Genomic DNA, 20,217 nt, shown 5'->3' on the forward strand with positions numbered 1-20,217 from the left:
CATTTAATAAGTTTTTTTTATTTAACTGCCTTTTTATATTTCACTGTTACCGAGTTCCATATGCTGAGTGTTGTTATCACATTATTATGTAAATTTTATTAAATATTTAAAAAATGGGTATATTAACGAAGTTATTATTAATTAAGTGTATGTAATATTAGGTAGGTAGTTTCTTGGTCAGTTAAGAAAAGAGCATGAAAGGAACGTAAAGCTAAGATTTAATTGTGTACATTCTAATAAACTTAATTTTAAAGCTATCTACCAAGTGTTTTTCTTACAGTTATTTGTTCAAAAGAGATACTTAATAATATTCTTTCAATTTCATTTTAACAATAACACAAAGTGCCTTTAATTTCAAAAAATTCCATATTATTACACGCTGCCCGCCGCGATGTACGAAAATATTCCTTATTAAAAATGTTTCAAACACCCCCCGTATCGTAAAGGATTGCCGTCGAAACTAAATAATGATTTACGACCGCGTAAAAAAAGTCGGCACTGTTTAGAAGTCCCTACTTCAAACGGCCGCAAGAGAGTGAACCTACTGTCTTGTTCTTTATACTGTGATATAGACTAATCCCGTCCTCGGGCCGGCCGGGGCGGTGCTCTGTCGCAGGCACTCGTACACGCGCGACGTTGCAAAATTTCGCCTCTATGCGGTTTCCTATAAGTAACGAACGAAAACACGATATGTATAACATGAATAGGATTAAAAAAAACAAATTATGTAAATTGCAAAGTAAAATTCTAAGCAGTAAAAATAAATTAAAAATGGCACTTCAGAAAAGGGATTTTTCAAAGACAGAGAATTCATGTAAAGATCCTCTTGCATTTTCTTTTTTTCAAAATTGGTTTAAGAATCAAAAAATGAAAAGCCCGACATGGACTACTAAGGATAAAGTGTATGCCCTACAAAAGGGGAGCTAGGCCATATAGATTTTTACAAACTGGCATACCATTTTCAAGTAAAAGTGCTCTGAAGAAATCTTTTCAGAAATTAAAATTCAGAGTGGCTAAAATGAAACCCATAGATAAAAATTATTCATTAATATTTGATGAAATTTTCACACACAAACAGAACAGCTTATGTATAATAATTTGACTGATAAAATAGATGGGTATGTTGATTTAGGTCCTTTAGGGGAAAAAATGTATTTATGTAAAAATTTTTGGGTAAAATATGGATGAAAAGTCTATTAATTATAAAATATTTAAAAAAAAATTATATATAGAAAATATTTAAAAATTTTGAACTTCTCATTTCCAGTTTATTTAATTTGGTACCATATTTTTGATTCAGTTCGTTAATTGACCATAAAAAACTTGTTTTTATAACCTTTTAAAAGTATATTTCTGTTTGCTTTGACATATTTTAGAAATATTCCTTCAGAAATACAGATTTCAGCGAAATTTATTTTGTTTACAGTTAAATATCCCGCCACTGAATAGATTTAAATCCCCCGCTCATTTTTTGTCATTTCCGTTTCGTGTTAGTTCAAGAACATGCTCGGGGATCGCTGCAGTCGCTATAAGCAAACTGAACCCTCGGTTCAATTTCGTGCGCGAAATATCTACTTTTACAAATTTCTCTATGTATAATAGCAAAGCTGGTATGTAAATGTGTAAACATAACTCAAAGGTAAAAGTATTTTTTCTGGACGCTTCTTAAATATAGGGTTTTTTGACGAATTCGTCAATATTCGAACTGTCAGTTTAAATTGTCATTATTTTAATATTTTTTTTATTTTCAGTTTCATATTTTGTCATAAACAATATTAAACGTTGCTATATATACACACTAAAATCAATACACTCCCATATCGATCAAACGATGCCCTTTTTCAAAACCAACAGCTATAATGTATCAAGATCTCGGGCTTTGGAGAATTCGTCAAAGAAAAATGGTTGGAGACATACGATTTTTAATACTGTGGGGGATAAGTATATAGGCGAATGGAAAAATGATAAAAAGACTGGTATGATTTTAGTGTTTATTGTATCATATTTAGTTCTATTTTTTTGAGCATTAAAAATTCCGGAATTTTTGCGATATAACATCCAACGATTTTCATATTTGTTTTACTAGACTTGCGTAATGATGGCTCTTCTTTGTGTAATTGATTTTTCTAAAGGTGCAAATTAACCTTAGGGGTAGGAAAAATGGTCCAATAAATCTATGGCCAAGAATTTTCGCCCAAACGTTAACTGAGAATCGAATTTGGTGTCGACTTTCCACAACAGCATGAAGGTTTTCCTCGGGCCAGTGATGTGTATTTTGGCAATTGAAAATTCCATTTCTTGTAAACCCAGCTTCATCTGTGCATAAAACATTTGCCAAAAAAGGAGTTCTTGCACTAGTTTTCTTAATAACCAACGACAGAAGATCGAGCGGGATGGTCTGCCGGAGCAAGAGCTTGTACTATTTGGATGTGATATGGTCACAGGAGTTGAGTATGAAGAGTCATCCACACAGAATAGCAACTCACGTTTTCCTGCGCTGCAATTCTCCTTACAGGCACAGCCGGCTTTACTTAAGCCGTCAAATAATAACATCGGCAACATGGCTTTCAGATCCGTTTTCATTTCACTTCTTATGGGACTTAATATTAATAATAATAATAATAATAATAAGACGTTTATTAGTCACCAAGAAATTACAGCATTTAAGCACAAAGAATAAAACTAATAGGTAGGTGTATAAACTTTTACAAAATTTCAAATATTACAAAATTCCACTAAATATTGAGTATTTCATCATTTACCAACAACAAAAAAAAATCGAAGAATTTGTAAGTGTATTTGTAATGCAAGGTGACCAACAGGCCATAATATGCAGATTTACAGAGATATCCCTTACACAAAAGGCTCCCTGAATTCTGTTGAGGCCAAAAAAATAAAAAAAACAATAATTTAAAAATGTAATAATAAATATTCTACTGAAAAAGAAAGAACATACCTAATGGGAGCATGGGAAGAGAATCAGGATATGAAAGAAAATATGAGGGGAAGGGAAGATGAGGAAAATTATATAACGATTTATGGCAACGTTCAAAGCCTTTCAGGAACAAAATCATGAACAATATTATACACAAAAACGTTAAAAAAAAATCACTCATACACATAATTAACCAAGGAGAAGCAGCTTAATGTTAACTTTAAAAGTTTTTTCTGTCAATGTAAAATCATTTATTTTAAACCTATTTATATAGTGTGCAATCAAGTATGAAAATGACTTTTTAAATAATTCCTTATTGTGCGCCGGAATAGTAAGCAAATTCTTTCTTCTAATATTTAGGTTATGTACATCCGTTCGGAATCTAATCTTTCTAAGCAAATATTATGGAGACTTCCATTTAAGTAATTTATAAAAAAAAACAAATAAGATGTAATACTACAGATGTAAATAGCTCCGCACTAGGAGCTATTTACATCTGTGGTAATACTCGTCGATTGAACATTGAACATATACCAGCCCGCATCCTTTAGCTTATGAGAAATATGCTCCCCTCTCCTTACGCCAAATACAAGTCTTAGGCACGAATTCTGAAGTTTTTGTATCCGATAGGCATCTGAGCAGTCAAGACAAGGACCATAAATAGTATCGCAGAAATTGAAAGGTGACAAAACCAATGCTTCACAAAGCATTTTTTTAATATTAGTACTTAAGTAATTCTTCTGGGCGTAAATAGTTTTTAAAGCAGAGTATCCAATTTTAAGTTTAAGTGTAACATGCTCCCTAAATTTTAGTTTATGATCTTTTAGGAGCCCCAGATTATTGGCTGAATTTTGAAATTGTATAACACCGTTATTCATTTCAAGTCTAAAGTTATTTAAAATCTCAATCCGGTGAGCATCGCTACAAAAAAGAATAGCTTTAGATTTGGCTGGATACATTTTTAGAAGTAGATTTTGAGTTTCAGTAAAGATATTATTAAGATTGTGGCAATATTTTCTACCCTATGGATATTTTTTTTTGCCTCATAAATGCACGGCAGCTTTTAGTCTGGTGAGCGTGGTGGTGGGCAGATCATCCCTCCCTTTTTATACTTACTGATTTCATCTTTGGACGCCACTTAATTTAATTAAAGTTTATTCAAATTTTATAATTAAAGATGTTGTTTATAATTAAGTAAATCAAGAAACTTAATTATGTTTTTTTTTTTAAAGCAATATTCTGGACTGGTATCAACTTCAAGTGAAACGGTTTATTTTAATTTTTTAACAAAATTTATTTTATACCCTAGATGTCAACTGAAACATTGCATTCCGTGCGGTCAATAAAATACTTACAACTATTTATAAATGGTGGTGTGATAGTGATAAAAAAAATGGATAAAAAGATACTGAAAATAGTGATAGTAACACTCAAATATCACAAAGAGAACGTGTAGCTCTATGGGTTTATATTAAATTAAAATGGGAATATGACTTTAATTATATGACGTTAAACCTGGGGAAAATTCATGAATTCTCTGCGCAGGACAAAAGGATTAAATAGACAGTACGCACAGGGCTACTTATAAATCAAAATATGTGTACCAACAAAAATAAATACCACAATCAATCAAAATAGAATAAATAAATCATTAAACCAAGTTCATATAAGTATGATGAAATTTTACCAACTCCGCCACGCAGCTTTAACACTTCCTGCTCACCGTTACTGCGTAGGAATGCTAGGGAAGCATTATCCAGCGATTGACAGGCCTGAAGGCATGGCCTTAGGTAGATGAGGATGAAGGTCAGCAGTCTGGAAGCAGCAAGGGTTGAAGGCAGGGCTCGGCGTTGAAAATGGCGTCAAGGCGTTGACTCCGCCTTGAGCGTGATGTATGACACCGTCAACTGTATGACAGCTATCAGCAAAGATTGAAGGCAGGGCTCGGCTTTGAAAATGGCGTCAAGCAGTATGGCAGCAATCAGCAAAGATTGAAGGCAGGGCTCGGCGTTGAAAATGGCGTCAAGCAGTATGGCAGCAATCAGCAAAGATTGAAGGCAGAGCTCGGCGTCGAAATTGGCGTCAGGCAGTATGGCAGCATTCACGTGGTTGGGGCAGGTAAAAGTAGACAAAATGACATAAGGACCAAGGACTAAGCAATAAGTAAGAAGGACCCCCCAAAAATATCAATCAAAGATATTTTGTGGCGTAGAATTATCAACCTTCGTTAAAGTTGATTGGGCAGCAACGCAGGACGAAGGAATCTCTAAATAAAGGAAGGAATACCTGATTTAAAGACACTTACAAAGGAACCACGTGCTACTTACGTGATGTAATGGGAAAACTCAAAAATCACAAAATCAGATAAACCACGCCTGTCAGCAAAAGGAAAACTACATCGGTAGATGCAGTGCGAAAAATAAGTAAGTTTAAAATATTAACACATCCCGAAATGGAAAACTTTACTTGATTCGCCCTTTTTTCTAGGCAAAATTAGAACGACTTGTCAGATCTTCGGTCGCACGCCAAAAGGAAAGATGGATGGGCATCAAGGTTCACCTTGGTGCTTGGTGACCTCCCACCACCGAACCATTGCCGTTGCTGTCAACGTACCTTTTACCAGGAAAAGGAATAGAGCTGCTAGGAAATCTACATAAATAATTATGTACGACTGAGGAACATAAACCAGGACCTATCAAAATCCTTCAATAATGATATGATTCTCAATCAATAATGATAATGATTTTAATTCATTTTGAATATTGAAAATAATAAGATCAGCCGCTTTTCCGCTCCAGCACAATATGGCAACTCTGAACCTTAACCCGAAGATCGATATGCGCTGATTGTTTAAAGCAAGGTCAAGTTAGACTGGATTTTGTTTATGCATTTTTTGATAATAAAATACTTAAATACAAACGTAAACTGTGTTGTTAATAATAAAATATGTAACACAATATAAAAAACAGGTTTAATGATGTCGAAATAAATTAAAAGTACTTCAAGAGTCCATTTAATTATTTAAAAGTCCCTTGAGCTTTTAGGCAACACACAGTACATACTTTGTTTAAATTACGGATACCTCCGAAAGCGATGTTGCCGAGATTAACATAAATAAATTAGAATAATTAATAAACAATATTCTTTCCAAATTAAAGTAAACTAAATAAAAAGAAAGTATGTAGTATTTTTTTAAGATGATGCTAAGGGAACAAAAAAATGCTACAAGATCTATATTAATATTAAGGTTAGCTTCAGGAGCATGACTGGGTTTAAGTGAATAATAAATTAGAGTATCATCTGCATAGCAGTGATGTTTACATCTATTTAATTTTTTTGTTAATTGTAATGTGTATATTGTATATAGCAATGGACCCAAAATACTATCTTGTGGTACACCAGAAATAACGTCAAGTGCCTCCGATATTTTTCCATTTAGCAGAACACTTTGTTTGCGGTTTGAAATAAAATAGTCATCTTTTCTTTGCAATAAGTGTTAAGGCCGACTGAGAAAATCCTAGATAATGTAATAGAGATATAAGTATCTCATGATTCACCATGTCAAATGCTTTGGTAAAATCTAAGAGAATTAAAACAGTTGCCTGATCTTTATCTAAAGCCCGAAATATATCGTCTGTAACCTGAGACAACGCAGTGACACAGCTATAGCCCTTACGAAACCCAGACTGATATTCTGGGATGAGATTATTGCTATTTAAATAATCAAGAATTTGGCGCTCCATAATTTTTTCCAAAATTTTCGAAAGAACAGAAAGTATAAAAATAGAACAAAGATTGTTGAATTCTGTGGGATTTTTAATTTTAGGTAAGGGAATCATATTGACCTCCTTCCACTTTTCCGGAAAATAGTTCTTCTCTAGACAACAATTTATAATGTGGGTAAGAGGGTTAATAATCACAGGACAGCAAAGCGTAACAATAGTAATATTTAAATTATCGGATCCAAATGCCTTGCTTTTTATAGTTTGAAGAATTTTTTCTACTAAATCCTGGTCTACTAAATTAAACACAAAATCGTATATATTAGGAAAAATAATAGGGATAATAATGGGGATCGTTTAAATTCCTCTTTTAAATTTGAGTTTTTAAGTCAAATTTCGGAAAGGAAAGTGAAAGTAGTTATTATTAAGAACTTAGTAAGTCTTAGTAACATCTCCCAGCCAGTGTAGGTGTGTTATATAGTATAAAAACAGTGATAAATTGTTATAAAGATAAACACCTTATTTGTAAACAGAAACAGGTGGAACCGGTCGGCTTTTTAAGTGGGTCGTTGTGCTATTTATTCATTTTTCAAGTTTATTTTACATATCACTTTTAAGATTTTTATGTTATGATCCTATTTGTGATTATTTGTGAATATCTTGTGTTCCACTAAAACTAGAGACTTATGCCCAAGAGCCAAGGTTAATGCTTTATTCACATCAAAAAATGTAGGTTTTGTTTTATTTATAAACATATCGCTCATTGGCAACTATAGTGGCACAACTCAAAAAGTGAAATATTTAAGTAAAATGACTTTTTATATATTTATTTGTGTGATACCCAAAGAAATTTGAAGTATAACAGTAATTTCTTGTTGTTTTTATTTTTAAAGGCGACCTTTGTAAGATGTGCCACTATTGACAAAATTAAAGTTTGCAAATTTTCAACTGAAACAATAATATTGCGGCATATACGTGTATGAAGAATAGGCTATTTGGATAAAATAAATAAAACAGCACGATAAGCAAAGCATACCTAGGCTTTATTTATAAAAATATACAAAATAAACTTTTTATTCTCTCCCTATTATAACTAGGCATTTTTATTCGAATGTTAATCCTTCATAAAAGTGACTATGACTCTTATTTATTGCATTTGTTCGTAATAAAAACATGAGATCATCGTATTTTTTTTAGCGATTGGAATAGCTAAATTGTAAGCTTGTTTGAATTCAAAGTTTGTCAAACCTACTGAACTGGCCGATTTTCTTGTTCGTTTTTCATTAGTAATTTTGACAACTTTGAATTCATCATCCTTAAAAGAGGTTTAAAGCAGTCTAAATTTTCTTTCTCTACCCTAAGTATTAAAACATCAGAAAGAGTTAGCACATTCAGATTTTTTAAATCCAAAAAGTCCGAATGTGCTAACTCAAACACTTTAAATGGGGTTCCTGTCTTTTTAGCTGTTTGTACTAAGCCTACATACTGTGATGGCGTACAGGTGGACAGATTTTAGTGCACGTTTTATATGTTTTTCTATTACCGAGTGAACGTTATCACCTTGATTTTGGGTGTGTCCAGTTACTAGATATTTTTGAGTAATGGATTTTATGTTGTAATTGGCCACAGCATAAAGAAAAGCAGCAATAATAAATTTATTTTTTTTGTTACCCTGCACAGTTATCGGAGCACAAGGTAATTGCCAGTTGATTGGTTTTAGCCATCTCAGCTTTTTCTTTGAGGTACTGTAGTAAACATGTGCCTATCTCAACGGCCCCTCTTTTTCCCTCAGCCTCATGCCACATATAACAATTAACGGATCCTTGTCCTTTTTTTTGTTATATCACATACCGTAAAATTATAAGTATATAGATAGTTTCGATCTATAATAAAACGATGATTCTTGTCCGTTTGGTGTTGGAAGGGAAGCCTGTAAATCATAACAAGCCACTTGAAATAATGAAGAAATTTTGCCTTTGTCCTTGGTTTTCTCCTCTCTACTTAAATTTTTTTCATCAATGTGACGAGTATAATCTACTTCTAAGGCTTTTTTCTCATCCTAACTGGAGTTTTGGAAGGAAACACATGTCTGACATTGATCCTTTTTAGGAGAAAAAAAGGCAATATTAAATTCGTAATTGAAAATATGCCTATACATAGTAAGATTAGCATAGTTTTCCCTTACCTTCACAATCTAATTTGTCATCCCGATAAAGTTGAGCTATGGTTTTGCTCTCTTCAATGTAAACCTTTTCAGAATGGGCTCGGGTATAGTGGCTCTCTATAGTGGGTATAGAAGAAATATGGGAGCGCACACTATTTTTAATCTCTGCAGAAACCCCTTTATGATTAGCATGTTTCCTCTATTATCGTCTCCTAAAGTACCGTTCTTTATTTTAGTCTTTACCGTACGTATGCAGCGGCTAGTAATGCCCAGAGTAGCTATAAAAAACTGCTTGCATACTTTTATTTTAGTATCGTCTTTAAGAAAATAAAATGCGTGGTTGGTCGTCCTTATTACCACCTAATCCTAAATATAGGTATACCCATTACCACCATGGGTATACCTATATTTAGGATTAATCTCTTGTATAAGGGTTGATATATATATATATCTTTTATTTCCCAATAGGCATTAAATATTGTCATTCTTTTTTCCTCGTTAAAATTGCTGCTGCATTTGTGGGAGCATGTGTCATTACAAGCTGGCTTTATTTGCCTCCTTGGTACCTCTATTCCTTTACCAAAGGTTTTATATGACTGACCGCTATTTCTTAACTGCTTAGCACACGCTTTTTTCCATTCAGTTGGTTTCGCTTTCCTTTTTCTGGTCTTTTTTATTTCTACTTCGGCAACGGCTTGATCTGGATCATCAACATCTTCTTTTGATGAGCCAGAAGATGATGAATCTTCTGATGACGATGAGTTAGAAGATGAGGAAGAGCTAGAAGACGTAGAGGAAGAATCATCCCTATAATCCGGATCCTTAAGTGAACAGTCCGATGATTCTTTAGGATCAGAAGTATAACTGGACTGTGAGAGGATCTCTAATACTTCCCTATTCTGCAGGTGTTCTGAAAAAAATACAATAGGTGTTTACGCCTTTGTAAAAATTTAAAATTTTCATTTTTAGTTGGCTTACCATCGCCATCGGGTAAAAAACCTAAACCTTCAGAATTTAAGTTAGTGAGGTCTGTGAAAACTGTATTAGATATTTCCGGCTCCGGTTCTTCATACAGTATTTTTTCTGTTGATGACGATACCTCAATCTTTTGTACTATCTGTTCATTTTTGAAGTAATCTATGATCATCGGCTGCTCCGAGGGCTGCTCTAAGGTGTTATTATCTGCAAAATACAAAATCTAGAGTTTAGTAAAATACATCTTACTAGTTACGTTACCCCTAATGTATTCATTAGACTACAGAAAGATTACATACATAGGTGATAAATAAAAAAATAGGCTTAACAATATGAATATTATTACCTGAAGTTTCAAAGTCATAAATCTCATAGTCAATATCGGAATTCACAGCTGAACTTGCATTACACACTTTCCATTGAGAATCGCCTCCATTGTCACTACCTTTCTCCAACCTAAAATTTCATTATTGGAAAATATAAATAAAAAAATAATTTAAAAAAATTTACCTGACTCCTACTAGTGATAACATTTTCTTGCCTCGGGTGCCTTCCAAATTGCTCATATTAAACACTATTGTTTTAGCAGAGACGAAACAAAATACAAAACCAACAGAATTATTTACTTGTTTAATTTAAAAAAAAAAAAACACAAATATGTTTGCTCTATACTGGTACAATTCAAAGTGTGTCACTATCGCATTAACACAAATATAAAATAAAATTAATAATTTTGCACGATACTGGCACAACAAGAAAAGTGTCACTATTGCCCGCTAACAGCGATAGATTCCCTAGCAAGGTTTATGGAATACTAATATTGTGATTGTGCGGATTGTGCCACTGTTGCCGTGGCTAGGAGGCATGATTTAAGATGATGCTTTAGTGACCCTTCTGCTATCTGGCGGAAAACTAAAATACTAATTTTATGCCGGTCTTGACAAAATAAAGAATATTAATTTTAAGTTTTAATATAGTGTTTAGTCCGATTTTGGCTATTTTTGAGATGTGCCATTATTGCCGCCGTTGAGCGATATTTGGAGGAAATCTGGTAAGGAATACCCATAGTATTAGTAAGTATAGGTAAATCTATTAGCTTTATTTATATATAAGAATTCATTAAATAATTTTTTGCCTTTTAAAACACGCCAAGTCCTTGCTGTGTTCCTGGGTGTAAAAAATAATTTCAAAAGTAGTTTAAGAGCAGGGGAGACAAGATTATCTTTTACCTGATGGCACACTCACTAAGATTAAAGTTAAAGCAAGATTAGTTTGCTCACAGTGCCTCAAATTTTTCCAAATTTACCTGCATATTTAACAAAAACAGTACCTATTTCTAGAAAAAGTCCAGACAAAAGAAATACTGAACAACAAAAACATAAAGAACTTGGGAATGAAGCCTCAGAGCAACTGATTTCATAACAAATTTTTAAGATCTTATGAGTAATTATTCCCAAAAAATTCTAATATCTGACTGTGGAATGTAAAAATTGTGGGGATATAAAACTATAATTCTATATTTTAAGCTTAAATAATGCTTGTATAAATATTATTAATCAAATATCAATAGATAGCGACCTACATGATTTTTAAATAAGTCTTTTTAAAAAACAATGAGTTGTCCCAAAATGACCTAAAATGGATTTTACCTTTCGGATTGAAATTAAGTAGGTGGTCTCAACTCGAAAATCTATTAACTAGGTATAAGTCTTCTGATTATTGTGAGCTTAATAAACCATACTTTTCATCTCTAGAGAAGTTTCATGACTTCATTAACCAAAATGTCTTTTATGTTATATATTATATCTCCTTGCGCATATGAATTGCTTAGATATTATTTTAATCTACCCACCAAGAGATACCTACAGTATCTTTCTTCTAGCTTTGATGTGTTACCAAATTCTGACTTAAATAAAACTAACGACGCCACTACTTATTTAAACATTGTATCCACTTCTCTATCACCGACTGAGAAAGTTGTTAATTTATTAATTGATGAAATTTATATAACTAAAAGACTAGACTATAGGGGCAAAAGTCTAATAATGCATTTATATTATTATTAACGGCGCCTATACATATTTGAAACAATAAATTAATCACATAAATAAAATATTCTCATTTGTTAATAAAGCAAAAGCAAAATTGAACGTCTATCTCGGCAGAGCCGCGCTTTCAAAGCGTAAACGGATCCACCAAAACGGATCCGAATCTCCCACCTGGTGCGACGTTGCTAACTGTTATTTCGCGGCTTGAGTAAAGTCGGCTGTGTTACAGATATCCCCGGATTTTCCTCTACATGTGCAAAAATGCGTTCCTCAACATCAAGTATACGTACCGTCAAATTACGGTCACGGTCTTGGTTTCTGGGTTGAAATGAACCTGTGTCTCTTATCTCTCGGTGAGAAGGTGCTGCGATTTGGATATTTTTGGACATACAAGCGTTTAGCCAAAAGACCGTTTCCGTTCGGTCTTCCATAAATAAAATGCATACCTGCCAGTTCACGCAGAATTTGTCAAATGTTACGTTTGCGCACACTTCAACAATAACAAACTGGCAAAAATACTTGCGAACCAGAAATTTTTTTTGCGTACATGCAAAATAAATAAAGTGATAAGACTGCATACATTCAATGAATCGAATAAGTATGCATGTAATAAGGAATTTTGGTATATCTTATTTTTACAGCTATAAGATCTTTTAAAAAATATTGAAATTTGTTTTTTTTAAATTAATTAACTACTTGATTACTTTTGAAACTTTCATTAGTTACTATTACCTTCAATTTTCTTGAAAACCATCGCTCTGGGCGATTTGCAACAAAAGTACCTTTTTTGTAGGACAAAGTATGTTTTCAAAAAATGAACCCATGTTGCAAAAAAATAACCTCAAAAAAGTTATTCACAAAACAACCCCCTACCATTGCAAAAACTAGAGTTTTTAATTTTCCAAATAATTTCAATAATTTATGGTTAAAATTTATAGCTGAGGTTTTTTTTTCGCTTCAGTACCCCTAGGAACTTTTTTGTGTTTTTAGAACCCCTCCCACCGAATTTTTTATACCATTTAAATGACATCCTCTATAATACACGATCAGCAGAATAAGAATGATGACTGCTAAAACGCATTCCAGTTCGGCATTTGAGTAAGAATCTACTTAAAAAGATTCCGAAATAGAATATGTTTCTGGCTATGTATATAATAAAAATTCTGATATATCAATGAATATTTTACAGGAAAAGGTCGAATAATCACCCGCAACGATGAGCTTTATGAAGGTGATATGGAAAATGATAGAAGACACGGATTCGGAGTGTTGGCCCAACGAATACCAAACACAGATGTATATCAGCTGTGTTACAGAGGGGACTGGAAAAATGGCAGAATGCACGGTCACGGAATGCGAATATATCCAGACGGAAGCTTTTATATTGGAGAATTTATGAACGGAAAAAGACATGGTCATGGCCAGCAGTGGTATGCGGATGGGGCGTTTTTTGATGGCTATTTCAAAAATGATAAGAAAGAAGGTTTAGGTAAATTTAAAACCTTTGTATATGTATACTGAGATCCTCTACGTTCGATTGTGCGGAAACTATAATTAGCAATAATTTTAAATATTTAACAACATGCTAACGCTTAAAATATTAAGAAGATAGAGGTACATCCAGTTAATAAGCAATTTTATTTATATTAACATAATACAGTTTGTAGTGTTACGGTTTTCGATCTCGAGAGGTAGAAGGTAATACTTCCTACTCTTTTCATTGCAAATAGAAACCAAAACAAGTTCTTTATTTCCGTACCTAAAAACATTCATTTTATAACGTTTACAAATTTTCCTGATATTGGATATACAATGTTTCTTAAATTAATTCAGGAAATGTACCACAAAAGTTCGACTGATGACTGAATATTCTGAAATGTTAAGGAATAGCCTATGAAAGTTTTAGTTTTTTTATTATATATTTTATACACATTTAGCAAACCACTGGCTCAGATAAATAAAGAAAAGAGAATCCATTGGCATTATGGGATTGTGCACTAGTTTAGAATTTAAGCCACATCCCCAGGTTTAAATATTCGTTGTCATTACTATAAAAAAATATATTCTAGGGTTTAAGAAGTTTTTTTTTATGTTCTAAATCTGTATTTAGAGCGCTAAAACATTATTGGTACATAGACTATCAGTACCAAATATTCCACGAACAATTCTAAAGAAACTTTTTCTCAAGGCTCGGAATTAATAGCAGTCTCGTGGTAGACGTAGTAGTAATGGTGGGAGGACAGTTTTCAGTGGGTAGGCCTAAAGTCTCTTTCCGCCAACCGCTGAAACCCCGTTATTACTGTTGCCTACTCTCTCTAGTCTCCCTAAGCAGGCGACCCGTCCTCCTAATGAAGGAAAGCAGGTATTTCCAGTTAGGATTCTTTAGATCCTTTAGGAGCAGGAAGGGAGAACCCATGGTTTGTCTTCTGATCCTAGCCCATCTTTCGTAACCTCCTATAAAATGATATGCGGTCTTCTCCCCCTCGACAACTAGGGTATAGTCCGCCCACCAAGCCTAAGATGCCGGTTGGGTCTACAGTTAGCTGTTAGGACTCCAGTCAGGTCTGCTATAATCCTTCTATGCCGGGACAGCAGCCACGCTATCCTAGACTTCGTCATCAGCCCTATGTACTTCACCACCAGCCTTCGTGGTGTCAGTCTTGCCTTAGTTATAATACATAATCGTTTGTTGATATTGCGGAATGAGACTATTACTGCCAGCGGCTGATCCTCTCGCGATCGATTTTTGGCAAAAACTCGGTAGGAATTTTTCATGTCGGACATAACAATGTTTATATTATTTTTTTTTAAGAAATCAAAAACTTGCGCATTAATCTTTTTGCCTTCTGTGTACAGGGTGTCCCTAATTCGAGCCTCACCATTGGAAAATCCTAAACTAGAAGAGATATTAAGTCGGTTAAATTGAGGCAAAACTGCGCAATTTGGTGCTCATTAAAACGCCCTTTTGAGATTTCAAAAACTCCGAATAGTTCCGAAGATATTTGGAAAAACCCGAATATTCGCGAGTTCATTTTTATTTTTTTACGACTCTATTTGAATATAAAAATCTCATCCATTCTTCTCTAAGAGACCAACATATAAAATTAACGAAAAACAAATAAAAACACAAAGTCACGGTCTCACAACATGTAATTAAACGGGCTACACGTGTTTCGCTCTAGTTAGAGCATCATCAGGCCTTTAAAAGCCATCCACACACTTCACAGTACATACTACATATACATATTGTTTATTTATGTACTGTGAAGTGTGTGGATGGCTTTTAAAGGCCTGATGATGCTCTAACTAGAGCGAAACACGTGTAGCCCTTTGTATTTTTATTTGTTTTTCGTTAATTCTATTTGAATAGATATAACTAAATAAATTACTCATTCTCATTGCTATTTTCCCTATATTACAAAATGGTTTCGTCAGATTTTCAAACCGACGTTTGAGCGTATTTGAGCTGTCATCATCAAGTTTGTTTTTTTACATATGGGCCTGGATTTTTTATTTTACAGATTTTAAGAGCCCCTTATGTTCCTAAACTAACACACTCAAACTAACACAAAATTTTATAATAATGACAAAAAATTTAATGGGATTAACACCGTTTTTTATATAATAACGCATTAATAAAAAAAGCTTAAACACTAACATTAACAGAGGTTCAAAAATAACACAATTAAAGCAAAGATTCAAATAGTAATTCGCCTGCTTGGATGTATTTTCGTGTCAGTCTGTGAATTTTATGGATCACACGCTGAATAGTCTTGACCTCCCTTGTTAGGTCTTGACGTAAGGCTTCAAGATTTGGTGGCGTATTTTGATAAAGACGGTTTTGAAGAAATTCCCAAAGAAAGTAATCTAAAGGGTTTAGGTCGGGGCTTCTAGCGGGCCAACGTACGGGTCCTTGGTTTCCAATCCATTTGTTAGGGAACAATTTATTTAATAAATTGGTGACGCATCGTCCATTATGGGGTGGTGCACCGTCCTGTTGCCACCATAGTTAACGTAATACATCCAAAGGTTCCTCTATTAAGGAATCCATTATATTGGTCCTTATTAATTCTGCATATCTTTCGGAAGTTAGATTTCTTTCAAGAAAAAACGGGCCGATAATTTTATTGTGCTACATACCGCCCCTACATTAAATGATTGCTGTCCCTGAGGTCTTGCTTCTTCATTCTGCCTTGGGTTTTCTATTGACCAATAGTGTTCGTTATGTCTATGAAATAGTCCATTTGTTCAAAAACTGCATTCATCTGTCACTATAGTTTCATATTTAGGAAGTCGGCATCTTCATTAACTTTATCTTGCAACCAGTAACAAAATTCTAAGCGTCTTAAAGCATCGTCAGGTATTAGTGTTTGACTAATATGAATTTTGTAAGGTGTATATCCACGAATAAAGTTCTCCAAACTGTCATTCGAGGTAGTGCCACTTCGTTTGAGAAAACTCTAATTGGAGCTCGAGGATTATTATTTGCCTTAAAAATAATTTAAAACTATTCATTCTGCTTTCTGCTCTGCAATGGTTTTAAAACTTACAGTGTCTAAGATAATTTGTTCCTCTTCGGGATCGACTCGTCTTCCATATTAAATCCTTGGTTAAAAAAACTTCCTTATTGAGCTAAATTATTATTAATATTAGCAAAATAAGTGTAATGCGGCTGTCATCTTTGTGAATATTCCAACAAATAATGAACGAAATCCAATGAAAAAATTAACGAACTGTCAAAATATTTCATAGTTTAAAAGTAAACAAATAAACAATGATTGTCAGCGTGGACAACGCACCGTCACGTTGATAAATAATTACTAAAATTTCTACATATTTATCTCAGGGCCTAAGATTTGAAGAATTGATTTAATAAGATAAGATTTAAATTATTGTATTATTTATTAACCTTTTTTTTGTTGTTATTGTAAAGAAAATGTTTTTAATCCTATTAAAAATATATTTTTTGTCTTTCTCTTTAACACATGAGTTCTTATGGAAACATCCATTAATATAACATTTTTGAATAAATGCGATACATCATTAGTTTAGGAACATAAGGGGCTCTTAAAATCCGTAATAAAAAATCCAGGGTTGTATTTAAAAAAAAACTAACTTAATGATGACAGCTTAAATACGAAACGTCGGTTTAAAAATCTGACGGCACCATTTTGTAAAATAGAGAAAGTAACAATGAAAATGAGTAATTTATTTTGTTATATATATTCAAATAGAGCCATAAAAAAATAAAAATGAAATCGCGAATATTCGGTTTTTTCCAAATATCTTCGGAACTATTCGGAGTTTTTGAAATTACAAAAGGGCGTTTTAATGAGGACCAAATTGCGCAACTTCATTTACATCTTGTAAAAAGAACCCCAAGGTTTTAACCAGAAGTTGTGACAACGTTCTTTGAAACTCGTCATTTGAACTTTTTTCTTAGTGGATGTCAGCTGTCCATTGAATATGAATATAAGAACCAACGAAGTCAACAATTTAAAAATTCTCTTTACCGGTCCCTGATCAATTCAATCAGGCAATATCATACTTAAAAGGGTGTTATAAATTTTTAGTTCTAATATTTACATAATATACAAAATTTAGTTCTAATATTTTAAAAGTTCCTAATTCATCGGGCGTTTCGGTTTTTTATGTTAATGTTAGTTGTTTTCTATATTTAGCTCAAGGTCGTTATTTAGTAAAAAACAATAAACCAGCAGATATTTTGAATAAACTTTTCAATAATCAATATGTGCCTGTAATTAATGAAGATGATGAGCTAGTGTGGGTTGATGTAAAGATAAGTGACACAAATAAACTAAATGACTACGTGGAGAAACTGACACAATTAATTTAGTGCTACGAAAATTACATTCCGGAAGTCAAAAGGATTGCCTCCAGAAAAACCGTGTGGTGAAGCAATGACCTTGAAATGGTGAGGACGACTGTTAGAAAAGAATTTAACAATGTCAAATAAAGTGGATGATAAGAACGTTTGGGACATTTCTAACGGACTACTTTAAGCGGATAAGGTAGGAAAAAAGGGACTCTTGGAGGGAGTACAGTGAAGAACTGAAAAGCTTTCCGGACTGTGCTAAACTCCAAAAGGTTCTTGCTAAGGAGCAAAGCTGCAAAATTAGCTCCCTACGCAATGGTGATGGTAAGTATACAACCACAGAAAAAGAAACACAGACCGAACTTTTTGGGGTAGATTTTCCTGGGTGCGTTATAAAAGACAACATAACTGGCAGTCAGGACAGTACAGAAAGACGTCAACATAAAGCACGTTGAGAGGATTGGGAAGCTGTCAAAAAAGTTGTGACATGTGAGAAGATCAAATGGGCCGCCAATTAAGAATTTCATTGGTTAAAAACCATCTGCTGCAAGACCAATGTACTTAAACCGTAGGCAAATCTACAGAGACGGCGCTGCATAGGCTCCTAACCATGGTAGAGAAGACTCTATAAATCAAAGAAGTGTTACTAGCTGCCTTCCTGGATGTCAGAGGAGTTTTTGACAATACAATACAGCATTCGAGTCTTTTACAAGAACCGCAGGAATAGAAACGAGATCATGCATAGGTGGATAGACTGCATGCTCAGAAGCAGGACAGTAAGATGCGAACTGCTAAATGAAACTCTAGAAACCTCAGTAACTCAGGGATGTCTACAGGGAGGTGTTCTATCGCCTAACCTGTGGTGCATGTTGATGAACGGGCTGCTACTAAAACTAAGGGAAAAAGCCTTAGAGCTTTAGGATATGCAGATGGATTGGTGATACTAGTCCAAGGAAAATTAAATACAACGATGAGAGAAAGAATGCAAACTGATCTGAATATTGTGAAAAACTGGACAGAGAGGGAAGATCTTAAGATCAGTCCCATTAAATCCGCAATTGTACCATATACCAAAAGACTGAAAACAAAGCAAAGCTGAGATTGGAGCGAATGGGAACTAACAGCTTGACTGTTTTGGGAAATAACAGCTTGACTAACTTACCGGGACACTAAGGAATATTAAGAATCTGTGAGGCAAACAAATCAGCAATGATTTCGGATAACATGATTTCGTAAGTATTGCTTCCGCACACCTTTTAAAGTTGAATATCCAACAAAAAAGAATGGAATGACAGCAACCGCAAACCAGACGAAGATCTTATTTGGTACATAGACGGATCCAAGACCGACAAGGGAACGGGAACTGGAATTTTCGGAGAAAAACCTAAGCATGAAACGTCTCATCGGCTTGGAAGACATGCCACAGTTTTTCAGATAGAAATATTTGCGATACTAGAATGTCCTAGGGAAAACATTAGGAGAGCATACACCAATAAGCAGATCCTAATAATAACAAATAGCCAAGCCGCCCTAAGAACCCTATCGAACCTTAGGGTTACATCAAACCTGGTTTGGAAATGCCTCGTAGAACTAAAAACTTTAGGAGACCGCAACTCACTTAGGCTTGTATGGGTTCTGGGACACACAGGTATTCCAGGAAATCAAAAAGTCAATGAACTAGTAAGAAAAGGTTCTACGGTACCTTCCATCGAACCGGAACCTGCACCGGGAGTGCCAAGAAACACCCCGAAGTGAGATCAGCGACTGGGTGAAAAGAAAATATCAAGCTAGACAGCTAAAAAAAGAAAATACAAAAATATTTCAAATAGACGAAAAAATGACTCGAGACCTCCTTACATTTAGGAGGAACAAACTCAGAACGCTGATAGGAATCAGAAAGGGATTCTTGGCCGTTAAAGGACACCTGAACAGAAGTGAAGTGTATAACGGAGACCTTATATGCCGATTGTGCGAAAAGGAACCAGAAACAGTTCGACATGTAATTTTTAAGCGCGAGGCCTTGTGCCGCAAAAGGCAATAAATATTTGGGAGACACACTGGTCCCAAAAGTGAGTACGAGGTGCTAGGCTGGATATTATTGATATAATATCGGTGTGAGCACAATAACTCTTGAAGCTGAGGTGTATTCGGGCACAATGGACGAACCCTAAAACAGGAAAAAAAACATGACATCTTTGTCATTAACCTCATTAATTTTTAATATAAGACACACATAATGGACATTTTTTACAATTATTAATAAGATACTGATGAAAATTTACATATGCTTGGGTATACTTACCAATATTCTCATCATTTCGAATCGATGTTTAACGAGAACTTTAACTTTTCCTAAAGAGTTTCGGTAGGTTGAAACTCGCCCAATGTGAAAAAAAATCAGATAGTAGATCGTAGTAAGATATATGGAAACAGAGGGATTGCCGGGAACCTCTTCTTCCTAAAATCGCTCTCCGCAATGGGTGCGAGGCTGATACAAATTAACCTCCACCACTGCAAAGCAGCCACTGCGGCCTTAC

General features: G+C 34.2%; 2 protein-coding genes across 4 annotated transcripts in view; one reads left to right on the forward strand and one right to left on the reverse strand.

Moving 5' to 3' along the window:
- The first annotated feature begins 1,480 nt into the window (after positions 1-1,480).
- The window catches only part of LOC126742562 (MORN repeat-containing protein 3-like), a 35,601-nt gene continuing 16,864 nt past the window's right edge, over positions 1,481-20,217 (forward strand). The window contains exons 1-3 of one of the 3 annotated variants that reach the window (XM_050449280.1): positions 1,481-1,639; positions 1,752-1,976; positions 13,034-13,333. In XM_050449280.1, the coding sequence (XP_050305237.1) occupies positions 1,832-1,976; positions 13,034-13,333 (445 nt within the window). In that variant the 5' untranslated portion in view covers positions 1,481-1,639; positions 1,752-1,831. Of the gene's footprint in view, positions 1,640-1,709; positions 1,977-13,033; positions 13,334-20,217 lie in introns of those variants that run through there. The other 2 variants (XM_050449282.1, XM_050449281.1) reach the window with 2 other exon arrangements.
- LOC126742563 (uncharacterized) lies at positions 8,443-12,330 on the reverse strand. The gene is made up of 4 exons (XM_050449283.1): positions 10,307-12,330; positions 10,143-10,252; positions 9,800-10,003; positions 8,443-9,731 (listed from the first exon to the last, which is right to left on the reverse strand). The coding sequence occupies exons 1-4, from the start codon at positions 10,360-10,362 to the stop codon at positions 9,175-9,177; spliced, it is 927 nt and encodes a 308-aa protein (XP_050305240.1). The 5' UTR covers positions 10,363-12,330; the 3' UTR covers positions 8,443-9,174.

This window comes from Anthonomus grandis, chromosome 11 (genome assembly GCF_022605725.1).
Source record: "Anthonomus grandis grandis chromosome 11, icAntGran1.3, whole genome shotgun sequence".
Lineage (NCBI taxonomy): Eukaryota > Metazoa > Arthropoda > Insecta > Coleoptera > Curculionidae > Anthonomus > Anthonomus grandis.

Excerpts from the sequence above, each read along its gene's own strand:
- LOC126742563 (XM_050449283.1), bottom strand. The coding sequence starts at position 10,362 with ATGAGCAATTTGGAAGGCACCCGAGGCAAGAAAATGTTATCACTAGTA. Across the intron at positions 10,004-10,142 it reads TTATGACTTTGAAACTTCAG|ATAATAACACCTTAGAGCAG; the intron begins GTAATAATATTC and ends TGTATTTTGCAG. Across the intron at positions 9,732-9,799 it reads TTTTTTACCCGATGGCGATG|AACACCTGCAGAATAGGGAA; the intron begins GTAAGCCAACTA and ends TATTTTTTTCAG.